This window comes from Egretta garzetta, unplaced genomic scaffold (genome assembly GCF_000687185.1).
Source record: "Egretta garzetta isolate BGI_Z169 unplaced genomic scaffold, ASM68718v1 scaffold43, whole genome shotgun sequence".
NCBI classification, from domain to species: Eukaryota; Metazoa; Chordata; class Aves; order Pelecaniformes; family Ardeidae; genus Egretta; species Egretta garzetta.
This window is the reverse complement of record NW_009259047.1, coordinates 1,261,351-1,283,468: the sequence shown is the minus strand read 5'-3', so window position 1 is coordinate 1,283,468 and position 22,118 is coordinate 1,261,351. Positions and strand designations below refer to the sequence as shown.

Below are 22,118 nucleotides of genomic sequence, written 5' to 3'. Positions count from 1 at the left end.
CCTGCTGTGAGATTTCACAGCCAGAGCTGCATGAGTGTCACTGCACGCTACAGCTGCTGAACTTGGGCTGTGCTTCAAGCTGCCACCAGCAAAGGCAGCTGGAAATGGTTAAAGAAAGGCCAGATTCAATCTTATGTTGATTCATGTATATTTAAAAAAAGGATCTCCAAGCAGACAGGAGTGATTTCATACTTAAGTCACTGAGGGTCCAAATTTGTCAATTTTTAGGAGAAGACCAACCGCTTTTCTTACTACCTCTAGACATAGTTGTAAGGCGGAGCTCATGGTAGCTGCTGGGGAACGGATCTGTCGGGGGTTACAATGACCTCCAGAGCTGCCCAGATTAAGCATGCCTGCACATCACCTGCTGGATTACGAACGGCGTGAAAAGCTGGGGCCATCATGAAACTCCTAGTGCCAGATCAATACCAATAAGACTATGTTGAGAGAACACAAATAACTTTTGAGACCAAGACCCGTGTTTTATACATGTTCTTTGTAGAATAGGGGAGAATCAAAACTGAAGCAATTTCTGGGTGTTCAGGGTCTTCTGATACTTAACTAAGCTTACTTTAATGGCAAAAGCTCTAGGGACTGTCAGCTTTTCAGCTGATGCATCCTGACCTATTCGTTTATGTTTCATCCACTTACAGAAGGGACTCTAAGCCATCATTTAGGTAAACATTTACCAATGTTTTGTAAAGAAATTAATGATTGATGTTGGAAAATGGAAATCAAAGAATAGTCTTTTTAGCATATACAGTAATATAGAAAACCCTGTGGGTTCTGTAGCAAGTACCTTCTCTTTACTCTTCTGAGTTTGATTATCGTCCAGCTTGAAATTTTCTTTGAAATCCTATCACTCTTAAATATTATTGTTGCTATTCATTATTACAAAACTGATGAGAGAGGAGTTTGCAGATATGACATTCGCTGTTTTGGGGTAGTCCCTCAAGCTGTTGCAAATCCACTGGGTTTCACAGAGCTACCCTGCTGTATGCCAGCTGAGAGGGCTGACCTCCACATTTAATTAATCCGATCAGCAACTGAGGTGCTGTTAGGCTGCTGCAGGATGCCTTCAATCCCATGTGAATATATTACTGACCTGTATGATCATGCTTGGTGAAGTATGTTTAGTACAAAATGAAAGAGAAAGTGTGAAAAAGAAACTCGAGAAATGAATTTGAAGGTGTAAGGACATACTTGTTTATCTTGGGTCAGGACTTTATTATGTAAATACCATGTCAAGGCAAAGCCAAAGTGTTCAACAGTTTGTCCCAAGTAACCACTGCTCTCTGATGAATAGATGTCCTTGTTCTGGGTGCTGAGATTTAGACATTCCAGTGGATTTTTCAGATGACTGAATGCTTCAGTTAACATTCTGTGTTCTTGGCATGTGTCATAATTTTAAGACTCCAAAAGTCTCGGGACGAGAAGAGTTCAAATTTGTAGTGGTTTCTGAGATAGAACTGAATATTTAAACAATCAAAACTTGTACTGTTTCAATGAACTTGAAGTATTTTGCAAACGAGGAATGTGATTTGTCTTGATTCACTGTTTCCTTCCCAATAAAACCCCCGTGAAAAAAAGGTAAATATTTAATGTTATCTGTTAACTACAGTAAACCACTTTGGGGGGATATTACATTTCTTAAATTCATTAAAACTTCACAGGGCTATATCAATTACCTTTACAAGCCTTTATAAACTACCACAAGACTGCACAGCGTGTTGAAAATCCTGTAGAGATGTTACAAATGTTCTTTCTGTCGTAGAGCAGCAAAATAAGGTTAAATTACACTTTTTGTGGATTAAGTTAATTGCTAAATGTTTTACTGGAATTTACAGGATTACCTTTACAAATCTACTTAATTTACCCTTTGATCACATTAGATTTTAAGTGAGAAAAGTGTAATTCCAGTGCATAATAACAAAAGCGGAGGACAGTTAGCTTTAGTGTGCTCTTTAATCACCCAAGTTGATTGCTAGTGCAGAAGTTCAAGGACCAAACTCCGTTTTTTTTCTAATACCATAAGGTCTTAATTTTACACGCCCAGATACATATACTTAACTTTGAAAACGTGACCAATCCCAAGGACTTCCATATTTTCCATGAATTTTGAAATTTTCCAAGAAACAGAAGGTGTTTTTAATAAAAACAATTAATGTTAAGGTCTCCCTGACCACTTTTGTCATTTTGATGTTGTCACCATATCTCAGAATGGGTAAAGCCTAATAACATCCTGCAGTATAATAGTTTGATACACAACACAGTGTCGTAGCTGCCATTAATGACTGGAATTCTAAGATAAAAGATAATAATAGAAAATTACTGATTATGCCTTATCACATCTTTTTTTTCACCTCGAGGCCAGTCATGCACTGGAACAGGTTGCCCAAAGAGATTATCCAACCTCCATCCCTGGAAGTTTTCAAGACCCAACTGAATAAAGACCTGAGCAACATGGTCTGATCTCAGAGCTGACCCTTTTTTAAACAGGAGGTTGGTCTAGAAATGTCGTGAGATCCCTTATGATCTGGATTATCCTATGACTTTAATTCATTATGTGACATGTCATGAAATAAAAAAAAAAAATTAAGACAATGAAAACACACTTTCAGAAATGTCAGAATTCTGAAACAATATTCCAAAATGTATTCGATATTTTTCTAAATGTTTCAATCACAGTGATATGAATATTTTAAATCAAAAAATCATTTTGATTACAATTTTTCAACAAACTTATTTCTGACTCTATCAGTTTTTCTCCAGAAATAGCCCACAGGACCTGAACTTTGGTTCACTACTGACTTCAACAAGGAGATGGGATTTTACATTCCCTGTTTTTCAGGGGATAAAAGAATATTTCTTTCTAGTAATGAACACTGTATCCCTGACAGAACAAAAACTGTAACTAAAACTTGGATTGCTACAATAAAGTTAAATTTTTTGTAATTCTAGGAAGAATGCCAATATCAATTTTAAAGATATAAAGTCAAGATGGGAATATGTAGTTGGATGAAAGTTATTTTCTCTCCTTTGCATTTCCTTTGGAAATAAATCCTTTTCTTGGCTACATAATATAAACTAATGCCACTGGGTATGACTTAAAATTAAACTTTCTTATTCTGAAGACAGTCTTAGGAGATAATTAATCTTGCTAAATTCAAGAACTTTTCTAGGAAATAAATTCTTAAAGACCAGCACCAATAATGGAAGCAGGTGTTTCTTGTTCACCATTTTGGATGGCTTTTATTTTTATTTTTTAAATGTCAGCATTTTTAGCTCTATACTGTCATAGCAATTCTTACGAACAAACAGGAGAAAAAGACAGTTAAGATGGTTAATAGTATGAATTAAGAACCTAGCTAGTTTTCCCCTTACTCTGAGATAGGAATGGCCTCAAGAGGATTAGAATCAAAGAGGAAAGTTCCCCAAGATGTCTACAGCAAACTTAGTTCCAAGCCTTAATTCTTTAAGCAATTTTTAATATTTCTGATTTATTTTTCAAAACTTTTATAAGGCAGTTAGGTTGGAATTGCACCCAGGTGGCTGCTAAAAGCAAAATACAGTAAGAGAAAGAAACAAAATGATTTTAAGTGAGGTGGGATCAAAGGCAGGGTAAGAGCAACAGGAAAAAGATCACATTGGCCAGTTACTGTAAAAGGAACTAATTATAAACCTGTCATATAAAGTGATGTCATAGGTATCACTGTATTCATATTTGCTGTCAATATTATAAATTGACACTGGCTTTTCACATAGCCATTATTAACTGAAGGCATTGCTAGCTCTAACACTTTTTTTTTCTAAGATAAAATCCAACATTTATTAATGCACAAAACCTAATGTAATATTCTTACTGAAAAATTAGAGAGCGCAACTTCATAACCCATGAGTGCTGCCTACTGCTGCTACAGCTGCCACAGGTTGCATGGACACCCATCCTCATGGACACCCATCCTCAGCTCTAGGCTTCTCCTGAACTTCTCCCTCTCTAGCCGAGATGGTACAGATGTATGAACATGTGTGTGCTGAGAGGCACCGCAGCATCGACAACAAATGTGACAAGGGATTTTTCTTTTAGATCTGAACTGGGACAGATTTTAAGTATGTGACTGCTGTATGATCAGGGGCCACACTGCCCGACAGCACACAGTCACGGGGCATATCTGCATAAGTCACCTTGAACAGAAAAGGTCAGACTTTTGACTCATGCTACCAGCTTTCTTGGCCAGCACTCTCCAGGAGCACAACACGACTGTCTGGCATTCAGAGCATGCAAGAGTACATTCAGAGTAACACAGAAATACTTTTTACACAGCCAAAAAACATGAAAGCACGGAAGTTGTTTCATCTTACCATTTCACCCCTCTTGCCCTTTTCACCTCTTGGTCCCTGTAAGAGAGAGAAGCTGTTAATCCAGTATGCTTTCTAGCCGCCTAGGGTTGAAATAAGCAAATTAATATCCACAAGAGTTACACAGCTCACATGAAAAGTCCAGTCTCATCTGTGGAAGTAGACAGGGATTTAATTTTTCCATGCTATTGAAAAATAAGTTACTTGAAAACATCTTGTAACTCCTCTATGTAGAAAACTGACTGTTTTCTTCAGATTGTAAATGGGGTTTTTTTTCAGTAATTTTAACTGTCAGTGTTCTCCCTGCCAATCTGCTGTACTCTCTACAGCTTGGTCCACAGTAATAGGTCAGTGCTTCACCATCTTAAGCCTTAAGAACAAAACCCTGTACTCTCCATCATTAAAGAAATCCATCAGTTACAGATCTGCTTTTATTACCCCATTAGTTCTCCTCTGGCAGTCAGATTAGACACTGTTTTTTTTGTTTCCATGGCATTTTAGCTAGTTTTGCACTTAAACTGTGTTTCTGAAGATGGTAATAATCTCACAGTTCTCCTCTGGAAGAATTTTGCACCTCGATGGCAGGATTTCGTAACACATAGAAGTCATCTTTAGCTGTAATGCTTTCTTAATGATAATGGCAAACAATTACATTCAATATGAAGTCTATTAAAACCTTTCATACAAGTATATCCAACTGTAAAGTTTTCCTCTTGAGTGGGACTGAAAAGAGTGCAGCAAGATTTAAAGTGCTGTCTTTTTCCCAACAGGTGGAAAGAACAGTCTAATTACACAAGGAACATTGCCCTTCTTTATTTCCCCTTGTAAATATTTGTATTTATTACTTTCATTGTACATTCCTGTTATTTTAATGATTGTTACTTCAATTTTTAGACATTCTCATTCACTCCAAGTCTCGTTGATCAGACAGAGGAAACTGGGTGGTACAAAGAGCTCCTAAACCTACCTTACATGGCGGGGTAGTCTGCAGATATGAGCCAGAGAGTGCCCTAGCAGAACACGGCTTTATCTCTGGCACAGGGGGTGCAACAAGGGATGGAAACACGGATGAGGGCAGAGCTCCCCCAGTGCAGGGAACCTGGGGAGCACTGAAGGTCATCAGAAAGGCCAAGAAGATGTTTGAGTTGTAACAGGGACCTCACCAGCACCTGGAACACCCCAGCAAGGCCTCGTGGGCACTCCCAGCATGTCTAGAGGGGCATGCTGGAACTTCTAGCCCAATCAACACATAAAAAAGAAACTACATTGAAACCAAGTGTGGATACTCTCTACATATGTCTCAGACCTAAGGCTGAGAAAGAATATCCAGGTGGTAGTTACTATGTGCTGTTTTATACCTTGACTCGCCTGCTGCCCCTGTAGATGTGCCCTCTGTATACTGTGCTTAGACAGAAGGCCATTGCAATGACTCTTTTGTCATTTATTTTAGTAACTTTTTTTTCTTGTTTGTATCACAGATGCTGGAGTCACATACGTTAGCTCACCAGCGTGGTATAATATGACGATGGTCCTCCTAGCTGCTATTTGCAAATGGAAAATTGAGAAGGTTGCTAGTTGCAAAACAGATTATTAAAAATAAGGGTAGGTGAAATAACCAAATTATGCAAAAGAGAAGGGAAACTTACAGGCCTGCCAGTTGGGCCTGTGAGGCCTTCTTGACCAACAGGGCCAATATATCCCTGTAAACAAGCAAAGAATTTATTAGTCCACCATGTTTTTAAAATTAGGAAAATCCTCATGATGTGTCCTGGTTTAAAGTTGCTCAGCACGCAGCCCTGGCAAATAGCCAAAAAATCATGGTGATATTCTCTTTCTAAATACTGAGTGCACACTGCTACAAAATCAGCAAGGTACTTATTTCAATAATTAGTAATAGTTATTCTTGGAAAGCCCCCCCGCATTCTTTTATGTGAAAGTTGATGCACTAAACCCAGTGGAAACTTAAGTACTCTGATTACCAGAGACCACATATTTACTGAGCTACAATCAGCTGTATCTTGAGCTGTATGTATTACTGCTCACAAGTATTCTTGTAAGGCTGCCAGTAAATACTGCTAAAATGATACTTTCCTGTTCCATTTCACTTAGAGCAAACTGCTCATTTCCAGTGTTTATCTTGTGTAGGAATGTTTAGAAAAAGAAAGGCGCTATTAGAACAGGCCCCTGAAGCTGCTGCTGTGCATCTGGTTAACTGAACTAATTCAGTTCTGTGTTGGCAATGGCAGCAGTAAGAGAAGAACATTTTGTAGTAAGGCCTTTTATGCTGCAACCTTTCTCCCCTTTCCACTTGATGCTGAAGCTGGATGCACACTCCCCAATATTATAAAATATCCCCAATATTATAAAATAAAGATGCTTCCACATTTTTGGTGAGTAGTGTAGTAGAATATCATGAAGGATGTGTCATGAAGAGTGAGCTAATGCAAGTTAGTAACCTCATAGAAAAAATATTTATTATAAAAAGACTACCCATTAATCAATAGGGCCTGAACACCACTGTTTTGGGGCAAAGTTTGGCCCTTTTTTGTTTTGCTGTAGGACAGAGCTATACAACCAGCATTGTTGCCAGTAAGAAAAAGAGAATGTTCAACCCCAATAGACAAAGATAGGACAGCGATAAGGATACTTGTGTAGATGGAATGATACTAGGAGAGCCACACTGTCATCAGAGTTTGCTTTTTTCCTTCAAGATTGAGAGCCCAGCTCTGCTTGTGTATCTGTACCCATGCTGGAGCCAGAGCAGTCTCGCAGTACAGGCAAAGGGCTTCTAGTGGACTCATACTGTCAGAGAGAAAGGTTTGGCTAGAGGGTTCTGGCCTTGTTAATAAGAAAAAAGACGATTCCCTAAATTAAAAACATGTGCCATTTGCAAACCATCCTGACAACGTTTTTCATGGAGCGAAACACTTACAACTTGGCCTGTTGGACCTTTCGGGCCCAGAATTCCAACTAAGCCAATGTCCCCTGCAGGACCCTGAAAACGCAAAGGAACAGTTTAGTCAAACATGAACATCAGCTATCCGGTTGTTTCAATCTCTTGTAATCATTGGAAATAAGATAATTTCTCAGTGCAGTAACAGTGAAAATACCAAGCGCACTGACCCAGAACATTTGTCTTTGGACATGGAGTACACAGTTCTGCCTATAATGTTCCAACAGTTCAGATAGATTTTGAACAAATTATTGTTAAAGCTGATTAATTCTATGCTTTTGTTCTCACTCTGTAGATGGCTTAAGATCTAACAGAAAAGAATGAGCACATACTTTTGGACCTGGGAATCCTTGAAACCCCATCAAACCTTGATCTCCATCTTCTCCCTGTAATAGGAGCAGACATCCTTATTATTTCACGTTGGTAACTCTCGGACTACTTGTTTTACATTGACAGCTGTGATTACGTACAGTCTGTCCTTTCAGTCCAGCATCTCCTGCTCGTCCTTGGTCACCTTGTGATCCTGGAAGGCCTCTTTTGCCTCGCTTTCCTGGATGACCCAGAAGCCCTTTTTCACCCTGTCAATAGGAACATAATATATCCTTTATTACAATTATGATAGTTATAAATGTAAAGATTGGTTTCCTGGCACAAGTGTGGAACATGCTTTCTTGCTAAGAAATAAACCTACTCTATTCATTTTATTTCCATCAGGAATGCTTTCAATAATTATACTTTCATCAAAATGCAAATGTGACTTGACTCTTCCTTGACACGCAAAATCCATACATATTGGATCATTTCCAGTATGGTATCTCCCAGTGCAAGAACTAAAATGCACAAAATGAAATACAGAACAGGAAGGTTAGAAGTAAATTTAAAAAGTAATCCTCTGATCAAGGCAAATATGGTTGTGGAACTCCTTGCTGTTAAGACTAAAAGTTTACATTGATACAAATGGAAACTAGACAAGTTCATGCAAGAGAAGTCATCTGAGGACTATCAAATACATAGAAACCATGTCTAGCTCAGGAGGTTACGGAGCTGCAGTTCAGGCTGGCCCTTATGCTCTTTCCTAGGCATTACCTTTCTGCCCTAGAAACAACAGACTTTTGGCCTGACTCAGTATGTCCACTCTTAATGTTTATTTTGCAGAATGTGGTAACCGTTTTCCTTCACCTCATCTATTCCCTGTCTTTTTCAGATTGCAAGCATTTCTGAGCAGGAACTACCCCCTACAGCTCATTGTCTAGACAAAGGAGTAAAATCCAGACTGGAAGCACTGGCAGTAAATGCTACAAATAGTGAATACAAGTTTATACTGAAATATTTCCATGAAAAGATAACAAAGACAGACAGCATTTCCCTCCCCCAGTTTTCAAGTAACTTAAGGTTTTAAAAACTGCTTAGCAATAAGATCTCAGAGCACTGCAAATCATGATTTTAGATGAAAAATTCTATTTTAAATGGTGAAAATTATCTGCAATGTTTCCATTCTTTGCTGCTTTTACCACTGAAATGAGTCTAACTAGTATCAGTAGAAGCTGAGGATATGCTGATGTCTGGCACCTGGAACTGCCTGGAAAATGGAGCACTCTCAGATTTCTTTCTTTCTGAGAGGGCTGAACGAGAACAGTTTAAGTCCTATGATAAATTAACATCCCAGATATGCTCGTTAGTCCTCAACCTTGGGACTCAGGCTTGAAATGACAGTACTTCTCTGCTAATAGACTGCTTAGATGTTCAAATCATCCAGACTGTTCTAGTAGTTACAGAAGTTTGAAAAGAGAAGTCAGGAATCATTTGGCCCTAAAGCTTTAGATGAATAAATACAAAGTGTTTTAAATGGCTTCTGGAATTGAGAATAGTATCCAGGTGGATGGGAACTTTGTTTTCAAATTACAGTTTATAGAAATGAGGTCAGCACAACTTGCAGCCTTACCCTTCAGGTAAGTTTTGATTCAGTTACTCATATGATTAATAGTAGCATGGTGGTTCCACACTCACTGGATGCAGTACGGAGACTACGCAATATCAGTAACACTGTACTTAAACAACAAGATCGCATGTGTGTACCTTTAGTCCGGGTGCTCCCATGGGCCCTGGCATGCCTGGTAATCCTTTGGGACCTTGAGCTCCAGGATAACCTGCCAGACCCGGTAAGCCTGGGTTTCCTTTATTACCCTTAAATCAAAAAGAATTGATTACAAGCAGAACAGCCAAACTTGTTTTTTCATTGTATGATAAAACAGGCATATAACATAAAATCAGTCAAAGCCACTTGATGCTTTCTGTATATATGGACACACATTGATAGCACATCAATATATATGGAAAGACAATGATCAGCTGTATCATCTGGATTCCTGCTCATACTCCAGAAGCAAAGTCCTGTCATACTTGGCAACAAAGCTACATGCGCTTTAACTGTGGGGTGGACTGAGCTTTCTGAGGAGTCAGGTTATTATAGTTTAAGAAGTCACTGACTGTCAGCAAAGCAAATGCTAACCATGCCATAGCCCATCACAGTTGTTCAGTCCAGTGTGCATCTTAAACCTTGTTCTGTCCTACCCTGAATATATCATGGTGTCATTTGTGTGGGATCACCTACCTTGAAAGCCTTCTGAGAACATTCAAGAGAATCAGTTGCCTCTTTGGGCTTATGCAAGGCATCTTTCCTATTAGCACCCTTCTAAATAGGAACAGTTGCCCAGCTGGATAGCAAGCAATCTTCTGTCCACAGTCATTCTGCATTCAAGGATATATGGAAGCGCTCACGGGCACCCCAGTGACTGCTTTTACCTCCCACAGGGAATCATACAGAACAGTTTATGTTAGAGATCTAAATTTTTTCCCAAACCTGAATATTTGCATGTTCAGATTAATAGCCTTTAGTGCTGATCCCTATTTAATTCTTTTCTACTTCTATTTTGAAATACGCAGGAGAGCACTAATCTCCATTAATTATGGAAGATGACTTCTTGAGATGGCTCTTGGATTTGGTTGTGTGATGCCTGAGGATTCTAAGCTTACAATAAGGACCTCCTTCTGATGAAAACAAGATGCGGGATTCACTCATTACAGATGGGCTGAAAATATAGTTGAGATTCACAGTATTCAGTTTTTTCAAGAAGGAACTCCATATCAAGAAAAGAAATGAGACTACCTTCCCAGAGGGACATTCAAAATTCAACATGCGTGTTTATAAATACCAGACATACTGATGAGTACGATTGCATACACTCTGTAGGGATTCATATACAATAACTTTACCACATCAAGAAAGATCATAACATTTGTTATGAAAATATATGAGAACATCAGACAAAAACCAAAAGCAACTATTTTTAATGAAAAAACGTGTTACTGAGTACATGGAGTTAAGCCAATTTAGACATGTTAAAAATACAATAGGAACATTTACGACCATCCAAATGAATGTTTCTGTGATGTCATTTAGTAGAAATATATACACATATATATTTCTACTTTCTTATTTTATATGACATTCCATTAAGCATTCATAGAAATAAAAGGGTTATAGGAAACAGGATTTTTATATTAAGTGTGATTTTCAGAGCTTTTGAAGATGGTACTGTGGCTTGCAGCCTGATGGACTGATAAACTTACATAGCAACAGTTCTGTTCTTTTTATTCATTGTGGCAAAAATCAGTTAAGAGCCTCTCTTTATTACAAATTGTAATGCTACTATATATTGTTAATATAGAGTAATGGAATCTTTTTCAATATGAAAGATGGCATTTTGAGTGGAAAGGCAAATATGTAAGAATTCTTCTGGTCGATACTCCTAAATGCAACTCGGAAGAATTTTGAGTACCTGAAAGGGAACATTATCTGAAAATGGAGAAGGCTCAAATAGGGAACATCTTCACCCTCTGGGTAACTTGTTTAATTTTCTTTTTGTTCAACCAGATAGGCAAATTTATACTTGTAACAGAGGTGCCTCGTTTGGCACCTCCATTAATTCCTAACACCAAATCTAACTTGGTATCTTTTTATAACACTTACTGGTCCATCTGACTAGACCTACTGAGAAATACTGTACCTGAAATCAAAGTGATCAGACTTTCAACGATGGCAACAACTAAAGGAATTTGCTGCTGCCTCTCTGGAGTGAATAAGCAAAGAGCTGTCTCACTGAACCAGCAGGTCACTGCCCTCGGCCCACAGCAAAGCACAGACAGACAAAAAACCTGTTTCCAAGAATGTTCCCAGCTATCTCAGGTATCTAATATTATTTTTCACTGTTTTTGGGCAATGAATCAGAATTGCTTAGGTAGAGAAACATAGGTTACAAATTCAAAGACAAAAAGGAAAATGGGGGATTATCTCGGGGTCTGAGAGGAAACAGGCTCAGCTGGGGTCTATGGCTCATTTTCAGGAACACAGCCGTGAAGCCTCCCTCACTAAGAAAGCATTTTCTCTTAGCTGTAGTTACTACTATTGTATGTTAATGAAACAGTTCTCACAGCATACTTCCCTTACACTAACCTTACATCCTGGCCAGAATACCAGGAGCAAAAGAGAAAGAAAACAAAGAATTGGTCTGATTTTCAAGATGCTCAAGGAACTGAGAATGGTTCCTTCCGTTTAAATACCCTAACCTTAGAAAATTAGAAGATTCGTAATGCAAAATGACATAAAGAGGGGCAATGTGGAAAGCAACTTACCTTAGGGCCAGGCTTCCCTGACAGCCCAGGCTTGCCAGGGTTGCCAGGAACACCTTCTGGTCCAGGGTAGCCGACTGCTCCTTTCTGCCCTGCTGGCCCTGGTTTTCCCTTGAAACAAATTCAAACCAAATATAGCATTGCCGGCTCTCTTCATCTTCACCATCACAGAACTAGATTTCAGTCACAGTATTTCCTAAACCCTACATAATAACAGACCCAGTGACATGGACGAATACTTGCAGAGGGGGCTCTGAATTAGGATGTTGGGTTTAAAATGTGATTGGATTAACCTTAGACTGGCTGTGTTGTGGGCTCTGAGCAACTTCAGCTGAAACCATGGGGCTGACCCCTCTATGTGCCAGGCCTGGAAGATGGCTGAGAGTGTTGATTCTTAAACTGAAGCAAAGAAACCTAATAAAGTAAATTATTTATCCCCATATAAAACCCAACCATATGTATTTTCAGCTTTCATTTTATGATACTCTGTATCGTACATTTGCAAAATTATGCCATTCAAATTTGTACATTACAAATGTACAGACAAACTTCTAATTAGACAAGTTTGTGCTAACCGTTGCTATACTTGCACAGAAAAGCCTCATGTCACATCCACCAAAGGAACAGTGATTTTTTTCTTTCCAATCATTTCCTTTTAGATTGACATACACTGTCTTAAGGGTTCTGCAGTTATCTCTGTATGAATGCATTTCTTAGAAACTTAAAATATGCTAACTACAACACATCTCATTTGAAAAAGTATAGTTAACAACAGCCATACGGAATATAAGAAGTGTACCATCTTGATCTTATTTCTAACTTCTGCTTGCTGAAGTATCTTGCACTTGGGATGTGCTTTGAGACTTCTTTGAGGTCCAGTTTTAATGTCTTCTCCTTCCCACTCTATCCTTGCCTTTCTCTCTGTTCCTTTGTCTACTGAATGATACGCTCTCTGCAGTTCTCCAGAGGGAAGAGCCAAGTATTTACAAAAGACACACAGTTTGCTTGCCTTCAAAAGGCTGTTCCTGCGCTCTGCCCAGCAGGTACAAGCTCTGTGAAGCAGCTGCATTTCTCTGGTTGCTGACAATGTTTTTATGTAAGGTAGTAAAAGTTATTTACAATATGTGCTTGTGTGGTATTATTTATTAGGGGCCCAAAATAGCCTTGATGGATTTTGTTCTTGGTTATGCTTACAGAACACCTACTGCTTCCTGCTCCTTCTTCTCCCTCAGGGATACAAGTGAGTGTCTCTATAGTAACTCAAGAAAAAGCATTAAAAATTTCAACTCAAGGCAAGTGAGAGAGAGGAGTAAACCTCAAGGGATCTGCCAGCCATATCCATCATGGACATATGGATCCAGGCTTCTGTAGGCTGCCCCTGTTCAAAGAACCGATGGGAGCCAGGAGCGAACAGTAGTACAGCTCTATGCAATATAATGTGATTAACTTGCACATGGACTATAAGCCACATGCAAAAATGATCTAATTAAGTAACTTTACAAGTGGGAAGGACCTTGTTGTTATATCAGCTGCACTTCACTTCCATGTGCTGAGTACCTAATTCAGTATAATTTAACATAATTTCAAAAATTATCCTTGTTTTCACAGGGGTTCCTTTATACTTCCCAGGTAATAAGAAGGTTCTTTCTGGTACCACTGGCATGACTCAGTTTTGGTTTTATTAATTATTATTTTCTTTGGTTTATAACCTGAAGATAGACTGTAGAATTTTGTTACTTACAGGAATTCCAGGTTTGCCTGCCTGACCCGTTGCTCCTTTCTTCCCTGTGGGTCCCTAAAAGTTACAAATACTTGTGAACTGACAAATGTCTTAAACTCAGTCCCCTAAGAAGAGCTGAGAATTATTCCCCTCTAGTACGCATGTTCACATTGCCTGGCTTTGGACCTGATTATTTCCATTTCAGGAGACAGCAGGAAGTTTTTCAAGTAGAAGTGAATATATTTTTGATAGAATTGTATGTATTTTTCCCTTTCCCAAATTTGTAAAGTGTAGTTTTCAGAACTTTTTAAACAACAAAAGACATAAAAAGTTTTTTCACTGTGAATCTGGCAATTTCTCCTTTATCAGCTACAGCTGTGCACAGAAATATGCTTTTACAGCACTTCCCATACCTTTTAAAAAGGGAAGTCATGGAAAGTAGGCAATAAAGATGCACTGAGTGTATGTGGAAGAGCATGCTCAAAACCAATATTGTCACATATGGGAACATTCTTCTTATCTAAGATGTACACAAAAGATAAAATTTACTTAAAACCAGAGGGTTTTTTTTGTCTTGACTGATCTAGGAATCTCTAGCCTTAGAAAACTGAGTGATACTGAAAGCAGATAACTTTCTCATAAGTGGTTTACTGACACAGGAGGCCAAGCGCCAAGGAAGAAAAGCTCAGAATAGGTTGAAAGCATCTCAGAGAACTTTGTTTATAGGATATTCTTCACAGAATATAAAGATCTATGGCATAAATGTTATCCTACCTCTAAAAGATAAACCCGCTCAGATGGCAGGGACAAGAATAACTCTTGTTACAATAGCTCAAGTAGAAAAAAGCTTCCAAGATTTTCTGGATTACTTATTTTAAACACTGTTCTTAAAGCAGAAGTGATGTTAAACTACTATGTTGCAATATTACTAACATGCAATAAAGCGAAAAAGCTAAGTGTAAATGTTTTATAATGAGTGTACATATAATAAAATCAGGAAATTTTTGTTCTATTCCTTAATTTAATGTCTTTTTCTTAAGAAAGGCAAAAAAACCCATCCACCAATCAGAGCTGGAACGGGTATATTCAAAGAACTTTATATTGTTTTCATGAAAATTTCTGAATGCACGTAAAGTAAACCCAGATGATTCAGCACTGCAGTTCATGAGATTGGCTTTGTAAGGCTTGCTATAGCAGTACCAGTAATGCCACTGGAGTTAAGGCTGTATGCATGTTTTCACTATTAACGTTTTTGCATAAACCTTTAGGCTCTTTTGGGTTGCTCCAGGCTGGATATTGGTTCCATATTTGCAAAGGGCAGTTTTAATCCATGGGTATTTGCAACACAAAGAAAACATTTTCCAAGGCAAAGACATAGGAATGACTGATTTTATCCTGTGCTGTGAGTAGTTTGTCAAAGGCAATATATCTGAGCTCATGTTGGAGCACATGCTGACAATGTCTCCACATCATGTTTCCTTTCTCTTGCTCCCCATTCCTAATCTACTACAGATTCTTGTATTTACCTAGAAAATTTTGAAACTCTAACAGGGTTGCACTATGAAACTTCTCAGACAAAATATCTTATTTAAGCTGCAATGGCAATTGGTATTGTAAGAAAACCTTTGGCCTAAATATTTTGAAATCTCAAAAGCCAAAGAAAGTCACCCCATGGGAGAAGATAAAATATTTTTTGGCAATTTTCAACACACTACCAAGATGAATTATTATTTCTAAAGGAAAAGATTTAGTCTTTGATCTTTTTCATTACTTGCTTTGCCATTATTCCTCTACTATTCTGTAGCAAATTCCTTATTTCCAGGTGCCTCGGAAAACACAGTGCAGTGCAGTACCAGGAGGCTTCATTTACAGATCAGAGCAGTAAAATACTGGGTGTCTTCCAGAGCTAGTTTGCCACAAAGAACTCAATTTAAGACTAATACTGAATATCACTCATATGTTTTCAAAAGAGCCTCTCATAATGCTTTATATCATTCCAAAGTAAAACCACTTATCTATCATATAACACATATTTACCATCCCAGATCATTATGCAATTTTCCATTCTATATTTTCATTGTCCCTGCCCGTATGAAAAGGAAACCCAAACACTGAGTTTTAGCCTTATATAATAGTCAGTGAACAGTAAAAACATACAAATTCCAATTAAGTGCAGTTTTGCTTTACTTTATTCTACTTACTTCTGAACCTCTTTCTCCTTTTGGTCCTTGCTCTCCCAATTCACCTGGCTCTCCCTTTGGAAAGAACATACGTTAAATAAATTAAAAAAATCATTTGAATGCAGATGAAAATTATGAAAATGCTTTTTCAACACCCATTTGTTGGAAACACTTACTGGAGGCCCCTGTTGTCCAATAGGTCCTCTAAGCCCTGGAAGACCTATATGACCCTGGGAAGCAGAAAATATAACATATTGCAATACAAGTAGCTCAGGATGTCATGCTCAGTGAACTACAGATTTCCTTGTAAAGCCCACCTTGGGAGGTGCTGGGTGGCCCCAGCTTCACTGACACGACCTAGGTAAAGTATGCTCAGGTCTCCTCAGATCAGACCCTAGGGAGCTTTTCTTCTTTAAATTCTCTACTCCAAACTGCAAGTGGGAATTACATATTGTTTAAACATTTCCGCACTTCTGTGAGCATGGATCATGGTCAGTTCACTGATTTATTACTATGTCTATCTGTATTATCTGTGTAACTCAAACAGGATGTTCCGTGTCAAGGACTGTCTCTTTTGTATTTCAGCAAACCCACTGCATCAGTGTTTAACATGAGTTACCAACCAATTTGTATTTGCTGAAAGAATACAATTCAGGAATAATTATTTGGATTAGATTTACAAAGAAATAGTGCTTAAATTCCAGAGAAAAATGTTAATACTTTCAGTATAACAGAATCACGGAATTGTTCAGGTTGAAAGGGACCTCTTGAGATCACCTAGTGCAACCCCTCTTCTCAAGCAAGGCCAGGTAGAAAAGGTTGTCCAGGATCATGTCCAGTTGGGTTTAGTATCTCCAAGGATAGAGACTCCACAACCCCTCTGGGCAGCCTGTTCTGGTGCTCAGTCATCCTCACAGTAAAAAAGCAGTTTCTTGTGTTCAAAAGGAATTTCATGTATTTCGGTTTGCGCTCTTTACCTCCTCTCCCGACACTGGACACTACCAAGACAAGTCTGGCTCCTTCACCTTCATTCCCTCCCATCAGGTATTTATACACATTAAGATCACCCAAGCCTTCCCTTTTCCAGCTCATGAGTCCCAGCTCTTTCAACTTCTCCTCATAGGAAAGATGCTCCAGTGTGTTCTAAGAGCTCATCAGTGCAGTGAGGCATCAGCAAGTGCATGTCTGCACACTTGTGAGAGAAGATGATACTTCCGCTACATTACTCTACATGTATGCATAGCATGCCATGTTCAAACAAAAAGAATAAAAACCAATAGGTATTACCTTGTAGCCCTCATCACCGGGTTCTCCTCTATCTCCACGTTCACCCCTAGGACCCTAGAGAGGAAACCAAAGAGCAAAATATAACAGCTGAACTGAAATAATGCTGCAGTAAAGTACAAAAAGAAAGCTGGGATTTCTCTCCAAACAGACCAGCCAATGAGTCAGAATGGAGGATTACAAATATTAAAGTTAGCTCCTCTAAAGGAATAAACATAATTTTTTTTCTAAACAAAATGCATTGCAGTCAAACAGTAGACACTGTCTAAAATATTTTGTAACTCAACACTAGAAGCTAAAAGATAGATCTTACATGGGCATAAATGAAACAGGAGTATTGACCTCAGTAGAACCTCTCCAGGCTTATACCCATATATATAAGATATCTAAATTAAAAATCTCCACGAATAAATGAAGATATTTGTTTTCAAGACATATGAGGAAAACTCTTTTAAGCTTTCTGTAAGACAACACAGGAAAAATCTGTTTTTTTCATGGAATGATTTGCTGTACTCAGAATCTGCTTTAATTTGGAAGTTCATCCCAGTAATCCCTCAGCATGACTCACACATATGAGAACTGCACAGGTTCAGAGGGAATGGCAATGATTTTTGTGAGTCATGTGTTTCTTCCTACTGCATTCAGACACCTCACTGGCTCTGCTTTAGGGAAAGGCCCTCACTCCAGTCCCACAAGAAATGGGATTTTCCCCCAGAATTTTAACTCTCATTGTGGCAAATGGACCAAATCTCAAAGGAAAAATGATGGGATAGGCAATCATGCTCAATAGAAAGTAAGAACAGCCAAGACTTTCCAAAAGACATCCAGCCAATCATGAGGTGAAATAATAAAGGACTGCCTTTTTCCCACCTAGGTCTCAAGTAAAGGCACAGAATGAAAAAATGGCCTGGCATCACTAACTGCAATGTATTTTTACAGTTCACAAATGCATAGATTAGCCACTTCTAGTGCTTATCCACCAATAGATACTATTATGCAACTGGTTGTATACTCTCCAAGGTTTCAGCGACCTCGTGGCATGTTTCCTAGAGGGAGTCTACAAGGTGGGAAGGCCCTGCTTGCAATGTTTGAGCAGTCACCATTATAGAGCCAGTTCAGCTACAGTAGAATTGGCTGGAGTCTCTTCTCTCATGCATTTCCATAATTAAGATCCTAGTTCAGACCCTGTCTTCAGTTACACCAGGATCTAATAGTTCTGCCTTTTGAGGACGTGAAGCATAAATATTAAGGTTAATCTGAAGAAAAGTAGGCTGTACAAGTATTACTGCTGGCAAAATCAAAGCCTGACCATGAAACACTTTTAATAAGATTTTGAGATGGCTTTTTTTTTTGGACACGTTCATAATTGCTGCAGAGAGATACCCCACATAAAAATTTAGTAAAAAAATGGTTACAAAAGGCAGCACTCTCTGAATCAGCTAAATTAGCTTTGTAGTGATAATGAAATAAGTCAAAACATATTTCTGGTTAGTAAAGCAATTAGGTATAATTCGGGATAAACACAGAGGGTAAAATTCTGTTCCAAAATGTGCTGGTCTAAACACAGACTAATGTCATTAGTGTAATTAAACACAGGGCACATACTTTTAAGCAGGAAAGAGCACATGACTGCATTTTTCAGAGAGGGATTACCGATTAAAGGACCATCATTCTACATTTTTGTACAAGGGGGTACTGACTCCTGAGACAGTGATACAAATTTTCAGAAAGAGCCTGAATTGTCTCTTGTCTTGAGAGGCACTAATATAATTTTTTTGAGAAAGAAAGACCTACTGGTTCACCTATGGGCCCAGGTGGTCCAAGAACTGTATTGTCTTCACCTGGGTAACCCTAAAACAAAGATACGTATTAAAAATATTAATTTGGAAATTCAACTTCATCTACGATGCATATATGTTCAAATGCTAATAAACACCCAGAGAGCATGCTGCTGCATAGATGCTACAAGTGAGTATGATGCTTATGGTTTTAATAGAGTAGAAATGGTAACTCCATTTTAACATGCACCTAAATGTCCTACAGACATGCAGGACTAAACAAACCTAAGAATTTGCTCTATTCTCAAAGTCAACTATATATATAAAAAAAAGTATTTGAACAATGTCCATGTAATAATTTCTTTCTCTAAGAGAAAAAAAGATAAACAGCGTATTTAACAAGAGGAAAAAAGAAAATTTCCCCCACTGTTTTGAGATATGTACTCATATCCTTAATGTTGACAAACAAGTGTACAGAAGACTCCAAAAACCAGCCTTAATTCTATCAAATTTTAAATATGAAACAACTGCCATCCAAACTAATAGACAAAAAGTTATCTATTCCAGATGATATTGACCAATATGTAATCCAAAGAGGCTCACATTTTAAATATGATTAAGGGTTTCCAAAGTGCATCAAAGTGCTTTTTCAGAAGTGACAAAGCTAGACACCTAGCTCCTAACAATTTAGTTTTCAGTAATTGTTTCTGAAAACTATATCAGAACCAATTTACAACATCATCACTAATTGCCTATTAGCAGTATTCACTGCAAAACTGGCCCTTAAGGTAAGAATGTATTTCCCTGTCAGGTGCAACTCCGAACTAATTTTCATGAAGGGAATCCCTGTACCTGCCTGCTTGGGGCCACACAGACTTCGGTCAGCACACAAATCTGCTTGCAGGATTTGAGGCTTAAAAAATAACAGTGAATTTGACCTAAAATAGCAGCACTGAGGCAAGATCCTGCTCCTGACATTTTAAATCAAGCATAGACCTTTGTCCATCTTAGTTGGACTTTCAGCAAAATCTGTGTGTGTACTCACAGGCTTAAAGCTAAATAAATACTTAACTGGTTCCGCACTGATGATTTCTATCAGCTGTGCTCACAAAGGGCAGTGGTGCTATCTGATACAATAGAATGTGCCTCTTACAATGGGTACCTTGTGTTTTAAAATCTGAAATATTTCAACTGTATAATTTACAACTCTGCCTCTGAATGATCCATTTCCCCAGTTTTGCATTTCTTTTCATATTCTCTCACAATACTAATAAATATTGCAAATGGTGGCTTTTGCTGCATGCTGTGGAAAACAGTGAGCATGCAGTAACACCTCCTCCCTTTATAATTACTCAAACCGTAAGACAGTATAATCCATCTTCAGACCTTTTCTCCTTTGAGTCCTGGGGGCCCTGGGGGCCCTGGAGGACCCTGGTGACCCTACAGAAGGAAAAAACCCAAAAATTAGTTCCAAAACAAATAATTAAAGAAATAATTAATTCCCAGCTTTCTTTTAGCTGGTTGTTACTATTATTTTTTTTTGCTGCTTGCTAATAATGCTAAGTAGTGATGTGGCACAAAATTAATGGGCCCAGGCAGAAAAGCTCTATGCACAGTGGGAAGCCAAAGGTTCTGGCAGGGCTTGATGCCGGTGAGGGGAGCTGCACTGGTTCTCACTTCAGGGTTAGGGCCACTGATGGAAGTTTCTGGTTGTTAAAAAGTTATGGCAGCCTGTTCTGTAAGAGCAGTACTCAATCCATCTGTGATGACGACCATAATTATGTTTCAGTGAAAGTCACAATATTTTTATGTCCCTCAACTAAGCTCATTTAATCAATGTTTCTATACTGAAAGGGAAACTGCTTGACCAGACCGCAAGCAGAGGTGGTGGTGTTTGCTGAACTCTCTTTATAATGAAAAGCTGTAGTAGTTTTATAGGAACTTTATTCACAAAGAGTGGGATGCATTGGACAAACAAGGGTTTCAAAACTGTGGTAAGAAACAACTGCTAAGTGAACTCACAAAAAAACAGTCATCATTGCTTAAGGCCAATGTTTCTGAGTAGGCAATCAGGTGTCATATAAATACATGTGAGTATCTGACACTTCTAAAGATATTTGTGTATTCTAGATACAGATCCCAATGATATTCAAAATTATTTAGAGTAGCACAGATCTACCTTAGGGAAGTAGTGCATGAATTCAGTAAAAATCTCACCCCATAACCTGGAATTCCTGACTCTCCTTCAGGTCCCATCCCTCCTAGATGTCCCTGTTAAATGCAATAATCAGTGACAGAAAAATGAGCTCCCTTGTAAAATGTTACAACAACATATAATTTATAAAGTTATCACTTGGAAAAATCTTCAAATATTGAGACTTAAGAACTACAGACAACTTTCTTGTTAGGTCCAACTTCATTTGGTAAAGAATACTGGTCTTTCCCCTGTTCTGTGGAAACAATGGTTAATATTTTCAGTCCTAACCTTATAATCCCTGTGCATAACTAAGATCAAAAGGATATGAGCTTTCAGAGGTGTGGAGAAACTCTGTTTATAAATGCTAAGTATGCCAAGAGAAGCTGAGCGTGGTCCTCACCTTAGGAAGTTGAGTTCAAGTCCTTCTCTTGAAAATATTTGCCATTAGATAGTTACTTTACTTCTGTACTTGGTGTGTTCAGCAACACAGTGCTGCATTCAGCAGCCACAGGACTGGGCCCTAGAGCAGTGAGATGGGCACATTGTCTCACTGGTGTGGAGGTTGCATGTACCTGTGCATCTGTCACATGGTGTGGAGGAAGCTTGGGGACATTGTGATGAGATGAGCTCATAAAATTAATGGAAATACGCTTAATTCAGTTAACTTTGGATCAGGTTCTCATTCAATAGGAGTAGCAGTCCTCATCTGAAATGCTTTGTTTCAGCCATGCCTAAGGCTTATTTTATGTAATAGCAAACCCCATGATTTCTGTTCTTGGAACTGGCGAGGTTTAAGGAACAGCCACAGCAGTGAGGTTACATGTAGAGTGTGGGACATGAGTATTCCATGGCATGCCCTGCCATCCTGCTCCTCTGATTGTCAGATCGTGAACCAGACCAGACCATGAGGTGACTCCCTCCAGGTCCATGGCCCAGGTTTCTGTCTGGAAAGGTGCAC

At 38.5% G+C, this 22,118-nt stretch overlaps 1 protein-coding gene across 1 annotated transcript in view; it reads right to left on the bottom strand.

Annotated features, from left to right (window-relative positions):
- The window catches only part of COL24A1 (collagen type XXIV alpha 1 chain), a gene marked incomplete at its 5' end in the record, with an annotated part of 140,490 nt that overhangs the window by 8,684 nt on the left and 109,688 nt on the right, over positions 1–22,118 (bottom strand). Inside the window, 14 exons of the mRNA XM_009635107.2 lie at positions 4,363–4,398; positions 6,006–6,059; positions 7,292–7,354; positions 7,645–7,698; positions 7,783–7,890; positions 9,389–9,496; positions 12,005–12,112; positions 13,743–13,796; positions 15,923–15,976; positions 16,078–16,131; positions 17,189–17,242; positions 18,980–19,036; positions 20,350–20,403; positions 21,181–21,234. Coding sequence (XP_009633402.2) covers positions 4,363–4,398; positions 6,006–6,059; positions 7,292–7,354; positions 7,645–7,698; positions 7,783–7,890; positions 9,389–9,496; positions 12,005–12,112; positions 13,743–13,796; positions 15,923–15,976; positions 16,078–16,131; positions 17,189–17,242; positions 18,980–19,036; positions 20,350–20,403; positions 21,181–21,234 — 912 coding nt within the window. The remainder of the gene's footprint in view (positions 1–4,362; positions 4,399–6,005; positions 6,060–7,291; positions 7,355–7,644; positions 7,699–7,782; positions 7,891–9,388; positions 9,497–12,004; positions 12,113–13,742; positions 13,797–15,922; positions 15,977–16,077; positions 16,132–17,188; positions 17,243–18,979; positions 19,037–20,349; positions 20,404–21,180; positions 21,235–22,118) is intronic.